Below are 13,000 nucleotides of genomic sequence, written 5' to 3' on the forward strand. Positions count from 1 at the left end.
GTCTTTCCTTAAATGTTACAGCAAAATGGATATAAAATAGACAATAAATTATAGTTTCTATTTACAAAGAAGGCTGTAAGTACAAACAGTTACAGATTGTAAATGTATTATTTAATCAGTTTAGTATGAAATTGGCTTCCCGGTACATGGTTGTGAAAAAGGCGTTTAAAAAATATTCTACAATTCAGTCTGAGTCTTACTTTCTACAAGAGGAAATGGTGGTTTTGGTTTACAAAGGACAGGCTCACCTCCACAAACCCATTCTTAGAGGCAGGTCCCTTCCCTCTGGGTTTCTGCTTCAGACTCTAGCCCTGAGCCATGGAATGCTAATGTAGGGAGAAGGCAAAGAGCAGAGTTAGGAGAGAGAGATAACTGATGTTGGAGCCAGTGGTCCTGGTGTTCCTGTGCTTGTCAGCCACTCTGCCCAAGAGCTGCAGAATCACATTCTGCTGTTCCATAGTTTAAATGAGAGCTACTGCAGATGCTTCGTGGCTCTGCCACAAAGTACGGTCTGTCTACTTTGGGTTCTAGTCAAGAATTCTGTGAGGCAGGGAGGAGGATGCTGTGGACATGCTACAGTTTGTTTTGACCGAAATGAGTACATTTTTTTCACATCACCAAGAGTCAACACAAAACATGTAACTACAACAGTCGACAGAAGGCATCTCCACAAAGCCCGTTGATGGCCAGGCTGCAGGTCCCGTGGGAGCTGCCCTTGCTGGGAATGGAATCTGATAGAGTGTTCTCTCCTCCATTCGGCTACTTGCAAAATCTCCCTGGGATGGGTGCTGTAGAACCACTTGATCTTCCAACCAGGGATATTTAATATTCTTTCAAGTTTACTCTCTACTTACACCACAAACAGCTAGATCTAAAAACTAAAACTAGTCTGGGTGGGGTTGGAGGAGGTGAACGTTATGTTTCTGCAGTCCCAGGCCTGCACTGTAAGCATTACAGCTTCCTACAGACCAGCAACTGCTCAGTTAGGAACTGGAAGAGTCAACAAGGTTCTCCTAAAATCCTCCTCGGGCTAAGGCACCAGCAGGAGATGCTCGTGATGTCATCGTCCCGATTCACTGTGCCACTTCACGTGTTTTAAGGCAGATGTAGTTGGGAATCCGAGGCAGAGTCACCCCCTGCCACTGGCTCCAACTTAATGGCATCCACAAGCTCTGACAACCATATTCCTGTATTTTTTCAAGATGACATTGGAGTTATCATCGAAGTAAAGAACCGAGATGGCATTCAGTTTGGTTGGTGCACAGCATGGTTTGGGGACGTACTCGGGATTCATAAGGTGAACCTGTTCCAGAATAGAAGTGTGTGAGGACAGTTAGAAATGACACCAGATCTAGGCCTGACCCCACTTACAGCCAGGTCAGAGCACTCACCAAGGTCTGTACAATGGCGTGGTTGGTGGCATTCATGTGTGCGTTGAGCGGGAAGGAACACTCTCCATCACAGTAGTTGGCAGCATAGCCTTTGGGTGCAATGATCCAGTCCTTGAGATAAAGCAAAAGGAAGCAGTGAAGGATCACCAGGCAACCCTACCATCTGCACTCTCAGTGCCCCAAGAGAAGGCATTGTTCATGGTGCACAATATGGGGACATGCAGGGAGTTTTGGGAATTGCCCAAGTTCACATTCAAGGAAAGCTTGAGCCTGTTGATCAGACCCTAGAGCTTCCAGTCTTTCCATGGGCTCTTAGCTGCTATGAACCTGTTAAGTCTGGAAATGAGCGGGTGTGATGGTTTGTATATGCTTGGATCGGAGAGTGACACTATTAGAAGGTATGACCTTGAATGTATGGACACTGTGGTTGTGGGCTTTAAGAACCTCATCCTAGCTTCCTGGAAGCCAGTATTCTGCTAGCAGCCTTAAGATGAAGATGTAGAACTCTCAGCTCCTGCTTTACCATGCCTGTCTGGACACTGCCATGTTCCTGCCTTGATGATAATGGACTGAATCTCTGAACTTGTAGTCCAGCTCCAATTAAATGTTGTCCTTTATAAGACTTGCCTTGGTCATGGTGTCTGTTCACAGAAGTCAAACCCTAACTAAGAGAGTGGGTGAATAGCTTGAAGAGCAAATGCTCCTTGGTTACACTCCACTAAAATGCCAGTTGAAAGTACCCATAGTACACCTAACATACCGAGCATCCTAGCTTAGCACAGTGCACTGTGGGAGCTGACACCAATGAGGAGAAGAGACTGTAGCCTTGAGAAAGTCTCAACTTCAACCCTCAGAGCACTAGATCTATTGAACACATACAGCTGAAACACGGTCTGTTAAAACATTAGAAGTCAGGATCTGTTGTGTGGACTTGGACCCAAAGGATCCTCTGCAGGATCCCATTGTGTTCCTGTCAAAGTCATGTCACCTACATACAGAGAAACTATTATCTCCTGTTTCTCGTCACATCCAGCTGGACTTGGTGTATGAGCCAAACGTTCTTCCATGCAGAGGCGGGGCCAATTTAGAGCTACTGGAGAAATTCATCACTTTTTTTTTTTAAATTTGTTATCCTGTTTCAAAATAAAAGTTACTCAAATGTACAAATAAATATGCCCACCCCCTTAGAGTGAGCTAAGACAGTAAGGAGGCCTTGGGCTTAAGGGGTTACAAAGCTTTGGAAGCCCACAAAGGGCCAGGGTGCACCGGGTATATCAGCAGGCCGGGTTTTCCTGTCTTAACTCCAGCACCTTGAATATTTGAGGGCTCCGTGGATTGCTACGACAGACAGCTCCAGGAGGCTGATGGCAGCCATTGGTGAGATAAGATCAAGATACCTATTGTGTCCTCCTCACCCCGAGACTCACCTGCCATCCCAGGTCCTGGAAGCTCACGTAAAGCTCGTGCTTCTTGCAAGCTGTTTTTAACTCACTGCTGTTGTAGTCTGTCGGAGGACATAAAAAGATACACTCTTTCACTCATTCGCTCCTTCACTTAAAAACTTAACATGAGAGTTTACATACATGCCAGGCAATGGATGAGGCTCATGACAACTGTGAATCAGGCCACTGTTGACACACTTGGTCCCCCAACAGCTCAGCTGAGTTCCCAGTTGTTTGCCAAAATTTAGAGCCACTGAAGAAATTGATCATTTTTCTTTCCTAATCGTGTTTCAAAAGAAAAGCTGTTAAAGCGTTCAAATCTCCTTAGGCTTTGAGAGAATGAGATAAAAGAGCAAGTTGGCGCTGAGTTAGAGGGGTCGTGGCACTTTAAGACACTCTCCACTGTGTGTCTGCTTTGGGACACCCTGTTGATTTAATGGACACCTTTCAACCACAGATGTGTGTCGTGTAATCCGCTTTGTGTGCTTTGTGTGTAGGGTTTACAGAGGGATGTGTGGAGATTTCCACCAGACTTGAAAGATGACACATAGTCATTGACAGGGGGCTGTGCTGGACAGGATTCCCTCTGTCTCAGATGTGGACTATCCAGACATGGCATGGGACTTTAGAGATAGCTTCTGGTCCCAAAAAAGAATGTCCTGAAGAAAGTGTTATGATCCAGGGCCAACCAGGAAGCCCAGAAATGGAGGAAAGGGGGACACTGTGAGGCCATGCTTCATTGCTGGGCTTGAGCCACCTACTTGTGCCCTAAAACCATCATCCCAACGTCAGCAGTTTCCCAAAACAATCTGCGGAACCTGCCTGTGCGATTCAGGAGCCACTGGCCTGGCTTAACAACCTCCGCAGGAGGCACGGGAGCATTGTGATTCATTCCAGCTCATCAGAACAGCTTTTCTGTGACGTGGAGAGCAGAGAGATGAATCTCATATAGCTATGTCCTCCAAGAATTGGAGACTCAACGAGGCTGTGAGAAACATGTACTCCTAGTTGCTCAAATACAACTCAGAATACAAATGGCATGATCAAGGGTCATAGATCAATACTCCCGAAGCTTGTAGAAGGGACAATGGGGGTGGGGAAAGTTCTGTTGGAGTGGATTGGAGGACTCATAAAGAGTTGAGAAATACAATTGGGAAAATGAATGACTTGGAATGCCAACAATGATGTGGGCTTTTTATTAGAGACATGGAGTCTTCAGAGGTTTTTGAACCAGTGGGCTCAGAGCTATGGTTTTAAAGGCACATGGATTCATTTGTTAGGTAGGAGAGGACAGGGAAGGAAGGGAGGGCAAGCAGCCAGTTTTTGGAGGAAGATTCTTCCTCTAATATGGTTAAGAAGAGATACAGAATCTAGATCACACGCGCACTACCTCTGCCTTTGTCAATCAACTATACAAACCAACGAGTTACCTCACGGATGTATCTGAACTAGATGTTCATAGTTTACCTCTTGGAATCCCCAACCCCAAATCAGGAGAAAGGGTACAGAACTCAGAGTTTTGTGAAGAAACCATGTCAACTGAGGCTAGTGACCTAGGAAAAGAGATGTGGGTCAAGTATTTATCGGTTCTAAATGCACTCGCATCCACTCCATCACCACCCCTGCCTGCCTACCTGACCTTGCAGACCTCCCTCCCCCATTTCAAGTCTACGAGAAGGAAATTCAGAGCAACCATGGAGGGAAGTTCAGAGCAGGGCATGGAGGTGTCTCACTCTGAAGCACTGCACACAGACAAGCCTTTCCTACTGGAAACGATCCTTCAGTGAAAGAAACTGAAGAGGACACACAAATTAACGGGTTGCAGGCCAGGATAACCTCTAGAGAAGGCTACAAAAGAAGAGTAAATAATGGAAAGGCAAAACAAGAACACGACAGCAAAAGGGCAGGCAGATATGAGAAGATAGGTGGATGCCAAAGAAAGGAAGGAAGGAAGGAAGGAAGGAAGGAAGGAAGGAAGGAAGGAAGGGAGGGAGGGAGAGAGAGACATACAAACAAGTAGAACTTTATAAAAGCCAATAAGCATTGGAAATAAAATGAAAGCACTAGACATAACTTGAGAGAAGAAGAGTCTGACCTTTCATTTAAAGAAACCTCTTCAAATATAAGTAAATGGTCAGAAACTATAATTATCTATAAAAAGACATAGAAGACAAAATAAAAGACCCAACATACATAATTCTATTAGGAATTCTGGATAACTCTGATGGGGGAAAGCGGTATTTAAAGACCTAAAGGCTCTGAGAGTTTCCTAGAATTCAAAAAGAAAAACGTCTTTCAATAAAAAGGCATGATGAGCCTAATCAGAATAAATAAATTCCTATGATGACAAAATTGGTAAAATTAGAATATATTAAATAAAAAAAATTCTCAAAGTAACAGAAATTAAAGGAAGAGCAAGTAGATTGATGGAAAATTAACAAGAAAATATTCATTCAAATATTAAATTTCATAAGAACAACTCCACTAATCTAAAATTATGTACCCAGCTATAGGCCCTCCTCACTTTCCTTTGGGCCTCTGATCTCTCTTTCCTCCCCTGACACCTGGGTACATGAACTCAGTCTCTTGAACGTTCTAAGGCTCCAGTGTCCCTGTACTCTCTTGCAGCTGTCCTTGTCAACTATATAATCCCCTATCTAGGGTCTCACCTGGAATGCCTCTAATCAACCTAGTTCTGGCTTGTCCTTCCTCCAAACTTCCTTCAAAATCTTTTAGATCAATCTTAGAATCTCTGGCCATATAAAATAGATTTCTAAGCAATTTTCCTTTATAGGTCAGACAGATAGCAGCAGTGTGAAATAATAAAGAATGTATTGGTCAAGCATGATAGTATACACCTGTAATCCCAGTATTTAGAAATCTGGGAAATTTGAGGCAGGGGCACTTGCCATGTGTTCAAAGCTGGCCTGGGCTTCATTGTGAGTTCTGGGTCAGCCAAGGCTACAAAGTGGTACCCTGTCTCAAAAAATATATTATCTGTGGTTTTACTTTTGATTGTTTTTTCTCTCTTTTTCCTAGCTGAGGGTATAGAAAACCTTGGAGTTTCCTGATAGAAGTGTCTTTGTTACAAAAAATAAGACCCCACCACACACCCATACCTATATCCTTCACTGTAGGCCCCTAGAGAGCTTCAAGATGGGTGCTGGTCACAGAAAAAAAAAAAAAAAAAACCCAGTGCATGATAAGAGGATTGGAGCTCTGGGCCTGCCTCACCTTAGGAGATTGAGTGTATCACGTGACCAAGGATTCCATTTTGCATAGTGTCAGAATCCCATATTCTATGGTTCATGTATGGTATGTTGCTCCAAGGTAGGCACACTGGCGACTTGGCCCTCAGTTAAGTTAGGTGAGTGGAACCAGAGTGGGCCTTGTAGGAGGTAATGACGTCATGGGGAAGCACCTCACAAGGTGGGATGTGCCTTTCTAGTGATTAGAGCAGTTACCATGACAGATTCCTATAGAGCAAGGCTACTATAGAGCATGTCTACTGACTTTTCTGTGTATTATTTTCTGTCCTTGGATCCACTGTGATGCGGTCTTCTACTCTATTGACACTTCCTGGGGTCTTTATGGCATGTAGCTGGCCAAACTTTTCAGCTTCCAAACCGTAAGCTAAAATAAGCTTTTCCTTATAAAGTACTCAGCCGCAGATATTTTATTATAGCAACGCCAAATGGACTGAGCTACCAAATAAAAACCCAGGACCATACAGGCCCAGTGACATTTCCAGATATGTGTCTGTTCTGATGTTGAGAGAATGGTGCACCTAAGAGAAGGCACAGAAACTCCAAAACCCTAACCCCTGCTCCACCTTATTCTTTTGCTATTCTTGAGTTTATAACAAAATGTCAATCATAAATACAGAGAAAAGCAGAAAATTACTAGACATGAAAGAGTGGGCACAGAATCTCCCCAACTTGTCGGAAAGCCAGACCCAAGTACGGGTGGCCTGGAGACCTCACCTTGGGGATCGTCTCTGAAATAGGGCAGGACAATCCTGCTGAGGGCCTTGCTCTAATGAGTTGGTTTATGTAAGAACTGAACTAAAGGTCACTTGGTCAGTATTTGAAAGCAGAACACAGACAGGGACAACTTCCTCACCCTAGATTTCAATTTTTCTCTCTGACACACACCACGGCTGTAGTCCTGGGACTTCATCTCAAACTTCCCAACCACCCCAGCTGTCTGTGAACATGCCCTGGTTCTGACTCCCTCAGTGCTTAGCACAGAGAACTTTCTGGAAAGAGAAGCTATTTCGTTTATGGCCAGACATTGACGTTTTTGTTATTAAGGACTGGGGCCAGAGAGAGGAAAAGCAGGAATCCAATCCTTCTGTTTCCTTTCCTACAGATATTCACTGGCCAAGTCTGTGTTTCCTTATAGTCCCATGGTGAGGGTTGGCAAAGAGCATATAAATATTTGTGGAGGTCAATGACCTTTGCAATACTTGTTTCTGTAGCTCAGGGGTGGGTGCCTGGGTTCCACGTGGGATGATGCTGACCCAATTTTTTGTGTGTTTTGTTTTTACAGATTGACAGATGGCTGAAAAAAGAAAACCTCTCTCCTTTACCCCAACTACCCTTGATATCTGTTTACAAGAGGAGTCTGAGAAAGGCCAGGTTTTTTTCTTTTTTTTTAAGTATGCAGCTAAAATTTAATAAGAACATATCCACTTAAATGGGAGAAAAGAAAAGCTTTGTTCAAGTGGGGTAGAGTAAGGAGAAGGTATAGAGTTAGAGGCAAAAACAAAACCATGAAAACACAGAGCCATGAAAACACAGAGCCACTCTAGTCCCAAGGCCAGCATTGGGGCCCATGGACACGGTGTCAGACTCATGCGCATCCTGTGTACAAACCTGGGGGTGCTACAGCTCCTTCCAGACCCCAGCTCAGAACCACAAGGAGGAAGAGGTGCCATGCTGCAGATGGGTCTGAGCACAGGAGAGCCACTGGTGCTGCCTTAGAGAACCAGAGGCAGGGACACCACTGTTCTAAGTACAGCCAAAGTCTGCCTTTGGCCCCAGGATGCTTAGGCAGCTTTGGGACATGCTGCCATGAACACCTAGTACCAGTGTCAAGACATGTCTTTAAGAATATCTGGCTGCTATAAGCTTAACACAGCAAGCAAAACCTGGGTCTCAGCCATCGAGATATGGTTCTCTGCTTCAAGACAGGAGGAAAGGGACAGGGAGAAGGCTCAGCAGGTAAAGGTACTTGCTGCCAAGACTGATGACCTGAGTCTGTCTGTCTGGTCTGTCTATCTGTCTGTCATTCTCTCTCTGTGTCTCTCTCTGTCTCTCTCTCTCCCCCTTTCATTCATGTCCTCTTCCTCTTCTTTTGCAGAGTGCATACCTACTCTTATTCCCCCGTCTCTTCAAATGTCAAGGGCAAAACCAAAGCAGTAGCTGTTTAAGTGACATCTCTGTTTTTAGTGGCCTGGCTGTCCTTGCCTTATCTCTGGACTTCTAAGCCCTATCTTATCAAAAGAAGTCTCTTGCTCTTATCCCCCCTTCCCTTGTAGAACAACATGAGGTGGATGCAGGAGGTTCCATCTCTTCCCATTGCCACATTAGGTCAAGTACAGTCGACCCTCTGGGGTTGAGAGTTCTAGATTCAGGAACCTCTTACCAGGCCTTAGAAGGGCTTGACTTTCTGTGCACATCTTGTTTATACTGGTACCATCAGTACTAGACCAGTGCAGTCCTAGGATTTTGAGGTTACATACTCTCCACCTAATCAATACGTGACTTTCATCTCCTATCAGCTACATGACTCAAACACAGACAAGGTTTTCCATGAACACCGAGACTCCATGAGCTTCACACAACTTCCTTTCTCTCTGTCACCTCCGAGACTGAGGGATTCCCTGACTCCCAGACCCTCCCCGTGGTTGGTAACTGCTGACTTACTCGGCATCTTAGACCTGCTTATTCTGCTTTATTAAGGCCGAGAATCAAAATGTCCAAAGCCAGACTGAAAGTGGTTCAGATTTTGAGCTTTTCCAAATTTTGGAATACTTTCATCTACTTTCCTAAGTTGAACTTCTCTGATACAAAAAACCCAAAACGTAAAAGTTTTTTTTTTTTTTGTTTTGTTTTTTGTTTTGTTTTGTTTTGTTTTTAGTGCTGATAGGATAACTCAGATGGTTTCAGATGAAGTGTTTCAGTTTTGGGATTTTTGGATTGGGGATGCTTGGTTTGGACCAACCTACAAGGGAAGACCTAGAGAGGAAGCAGAAGGGAACTTGCCAGTCTATTACATCCTGGACCACTATTATTCTAAAACAATTTAGTAGTAAAAGCCAAGCATGATGAAGGTAGGTTTTGAAATGATTCCTGCTTTTGAGTCACTAGCCTACACCTAGTCCTGCATATCTATATAAGGTTTTAGTTAACACACACCGAACAAGGCTCTTTTTAAGCTGAGGCATCTAGAAGCTGAGTTCAGGCTCCAGAACTTTCACTTAAGCTCAAAATGACAAAGTAAAATCCCTATCTTCTTTGAAAAAAAAAAAAGTTGGCATTTTCAGACCCAGGCTGCAGCTTTTTCTGAAACATTTAATAAACCATGAGGCTCACAGTAGGTTGACCCCCCCACCCCCCGCCCAACATCAGTATCCTCAGTCCATGGCAACCAGAGATGAAGTACCAGCAACACTGTGAGATTCTACCCTCTGTCTGTGACTGAAGGTCCCTGAACTCTATAGCAGGAGATTGAATGTTATAATAAACCAGAGACATGTTTTTTAAGACATGTGTTCTGGTTACTTCTCGTGTGCTCAAAGCATACAAATGGACCCCAGTAGGAAACGTAAGGGGCTGGAGATAGGAACAATTCATAGCACATGGAACTATCAGAAACTCACACTTTCCCGAGAGGTCTTAAAGGATGTATAGATAGAAAAGAGGTGGAAGAAGAATTTATTCCCAGGTAGCAATAGAATAATTACAGACTCATGCCCAAGGATGCCCAGAGTCCTGAGGGCACTGTGCTATTTCAAAGGCACAAGGAACAACAGACAACTACACCTACACATCACCTGGTAAAAGCAATAATGAAAAGAGGGATATAGCTCAGGAGTAAAGAAGTTGCCTAACATGTACATAGTTCTGGTTTCAAAGCCCAACAACACCAAAAGAAAACCCTCTTCCTTGCAAAAAACAAAATAAACAAAATAAAAAAGTGACAGTAATAACTCCAATGGTTGTCTGATAAAACAAAGACCAGTTCACGGTCACAGCATCAGATTCTCGATCTGACTTGAAATGGTATGAATGGATCCCCAAAAATGTAATGGGAGCAGAACCTAGAATCGCCAAAGGAAATCATCTGTCAAGGCCATCCGTTCATGCACCTCACAATGGATTGGCCAAGCGGTATCATGGGCCCTTATAAGACAAAATAGCAAAGGCCAAGAGAAATATTATTAAAGATGAAAATGGCAGCCAGCAGAGACTTCAGACTATAATTGGGGGACCTAGGGTAGGGCTCGGAGTACAGTAGACTGGCAAGAACTGGGGCTGGAAAACAATCGCCAGATTCATGAGAATCCCTCCTGGGCTACACAGAGCAGCTTAGCCCAGCACTGTCAAACAGGTGTAAAAACAATAAAGACAAGCCCTGAGGCTGTACAAGCCCATGGGAGAAGCGCAACTCAGCCAATGTCCACCATTCCTGTGGAGAGGACGGCGGTAGAGAACCATGGACCCATAGATACCACAAAGGGAGACTTGCCCCCCAAACCCACTGTTTGGAGCACGTGACTGCAGAGTCCAGCCTGAAGTCAGATACAGATGTTAGAGCAGGTTGGGGTGGGCTGCAGGAACCAGGAGGCAGTGGGTGAACTCTTGGCTACTTGCTTGTGATAGGCGGGTCTGGCTGTGTCAGGAATCTACAGTTCAGTTCCTAAAATAGATCCTTGTCATGTTTCATTCTGATGACAGGTGATTTGATAAATGACATAATGTCTTTACTCAGGTGCAAGATGCCCCTGGTGGGCTTCTTCCAGACAGGGCCCTTTGGGGAGAACTGTCAATGCCTTGGGAGTGTACTACAGGCAAAAATGGACAACCAAAGAATAGCAATCTCTTCCTTCAATCTCCCAAAAGACTTAGAAAGGGGTAGTGGCCAGAGCCATACTGCAGATGACCATTTTTTTCTGAGGATGATCTAGCTCACAAAGGCCCTGGAGTCTCTGGCTCCTTCAGGAGCCTGGGAGGGAAACTTAGAGAGATGTCTACTCTCTAAGCACAGGTCATATTTCTGAAAAAATCTCCCTTTTCTTTCTTAGTTTTCCTGTGGTTTGTAAGTTAGTTGGTTTTAGGGGTTTTATGTATTTACTTTGAGACAAAGTTTTAAACTGCATCCAAGAGTCCTGGCATCTATGTCGGCAAGGATGACCTAGAGATCCTGCTGTCTCCACCTCCCCAGTACTAGGATTATGGGCATGCGCCACCATTGCCAGTTTATATCAATCAAAACCAGGCAATTTGTACAAGCTAGGCGGGCACTCTACAAACTGAGTTGCATTTCTACCCTTAGAATGCTTTCTTCAGTAGAAAGCTGGCCCTCTGCTTGTCCACTTCCATTAACAGAAGAAAGCCAAGTGCATAAAACAGAGCTTTGAGGGGCTGCATGTGAGTAGCCTCTGATCTCACTGGAGGTTCTGAGGAGATGAGAAGTTCCCTTCATCTCAATGCCTTCTTGGGGGTTTTAAATATGCAAGGCCAGCGGGATTTGGCACAGATTCCTTTGCCCTGGACTACTGAAGGAACAAAGAATCTAGGAGGACTGGGGTGGGAGGTGGAGTGGGGAGACCAAGAGACAACAGGGGCCCTTGGACTTCATTCCAAATTAGGCCACTTTAATATCCGTAATTAATTTCAACTCATCAGATTGAAAGAAGAGGTTGAAAGGAACTTGGAAGAAAGGAATTGGATGGCCTTGCAAAAGCCCAAATCGTAGACAACATGTTTTCTTAATTAAAAATAAACTGGTCTATATATTGGGTGGGCAGGGTGAGTGTTGAATCAATCAAGTGAAATTATAATTTTAAAAAGCAATCAAAGCGAATGCAAGAGAAGCCTCCGCAGTCTGAGGTCCAAGGAACCAAACTGGCCACAGTTCTCAAATGAAGTCTACCACTGGCTGACATCATCAGGCCCCGAAGGGGAATGCAGATTATTAATTCAATTCAGCAGACTGCCTCCCGGGGGAATAAACCAAAGCAGGCAGTCCTTTCTAGCTTTTTTCTTTTTTTTTAAGGTCTCTATCCTGACTGTTTCTGGTGGTAAATACAAGAACACCCATGCTGTGCAGTGCTTCCAAGAAAACACCATGACAAGGAGAAGCAAAATGTCATATCACACTGGGCAGCGGCTACTCAAGTGTCACATCCAAGTTACTGACGTCAGAGAAGGCTTAGTAAGCCACAGCCTGAAATTTAGGAGACACTTCTTCCCAAAGAAAAGCGGGGTGCTTTGACAAGCTGCACTCATTCTTTACAGGCGCCTAAAATGACAGTTGCAATGAGCCAGCTCAAAAAACCAAGCATTTCCTCTAGAAATTATTTGACTTCCTTGGGATCCCAGCAACATGCTGTAAGCACTTCCTTCCTCCAAGTGGATGTAAGTAAGTAATCTTCGAAGGTGCGCCGTGTGGCTGCAGTTCATCAAATCATGACGGTCTGTGAGGTAGGCCACACCCTCACAATACAGAGTGACGAACTGAAGCTTAGACCCATCAGGTAGGTTTCTCCAAAGTCACAAGGTTGCAAGAAAGAAAATTCTGGCAGAGAATCTCACAGCAGACAGTCAATGTTGTACTTGTTTTCTGGGCTGTTGATTCACGCCAGGAATCCAGGACTCAGGAGCACTTGCACCGTGAGGAATGTTGGCGCTGGAACTCAGGGCCACTTAATAGCTACGGACCTGCTTCCAGGAGCCTCCACTCCCTACTCCTCTCAATTCTAGAGACTTCTGAAAGTTGGACTTCATCTTCAGACACTGGGGGCTGTTTCTTCTCTCTTGGCCTTTAGACCTGCTTGTCCAGATGGATCTGAATACCCAGTATTATAGGTTTGGCCAATCAGTGTACTTCCTGTGGTAAGCAAGATGATCAGGGCTGGACACATGGTGTGAGCCAGTC

At 44.5% G+C, this 13,000-nt stretch overlaps 1 protein-coding gene across 1 annotated transcript in view; it reads right to left on the reverse strand.

The window, feature by feature from the left end:
• Positions 1-89: 89 nt before the first annotated feature.
• Positions 90-13,000, reverse strand: part of Bmp6 (bone morphogenetic protein 6) — a 157,563-nt gene continuing 144,652 nt past the window's right edge. Inside the window, exons 5-7 of the mRNA XM_034510532.2 lie at positions 2,819-2,895; positions 1,392-1,502; positions 90-1,303 (exon numbers count right to left, since the gene is read on the reverse strand). Of these exons, the coding sequence (XP_034366423.1) occupies positions 1,154-1,303; positions 1,392-1,502; positions 2,819-2,895 (338 nt within the window). The 3' untranslated portion in view covers positions 90-1,153. The remainder of the gene's footprint in view (positions 1,304-1,391; positions 1,503-2,818; positions 2,896-13,000) is intronic.

This window comes from Arvicanthis niloticus, chromosome 8, assembly GCF_011762505.2.
Source record: "Arvicanthis niloticus isolate mArvNil1 chromosome 8, mArvNil1.pat.X, whole genome shotgun sequence".
Taxonomy (NCBI): domain Eukaryota; kingdom Metazoa; phylum Chordata; class Mammalia; order Rodentia; family Muridae; genus Arvicanthis; species Arvicanthis niloticus.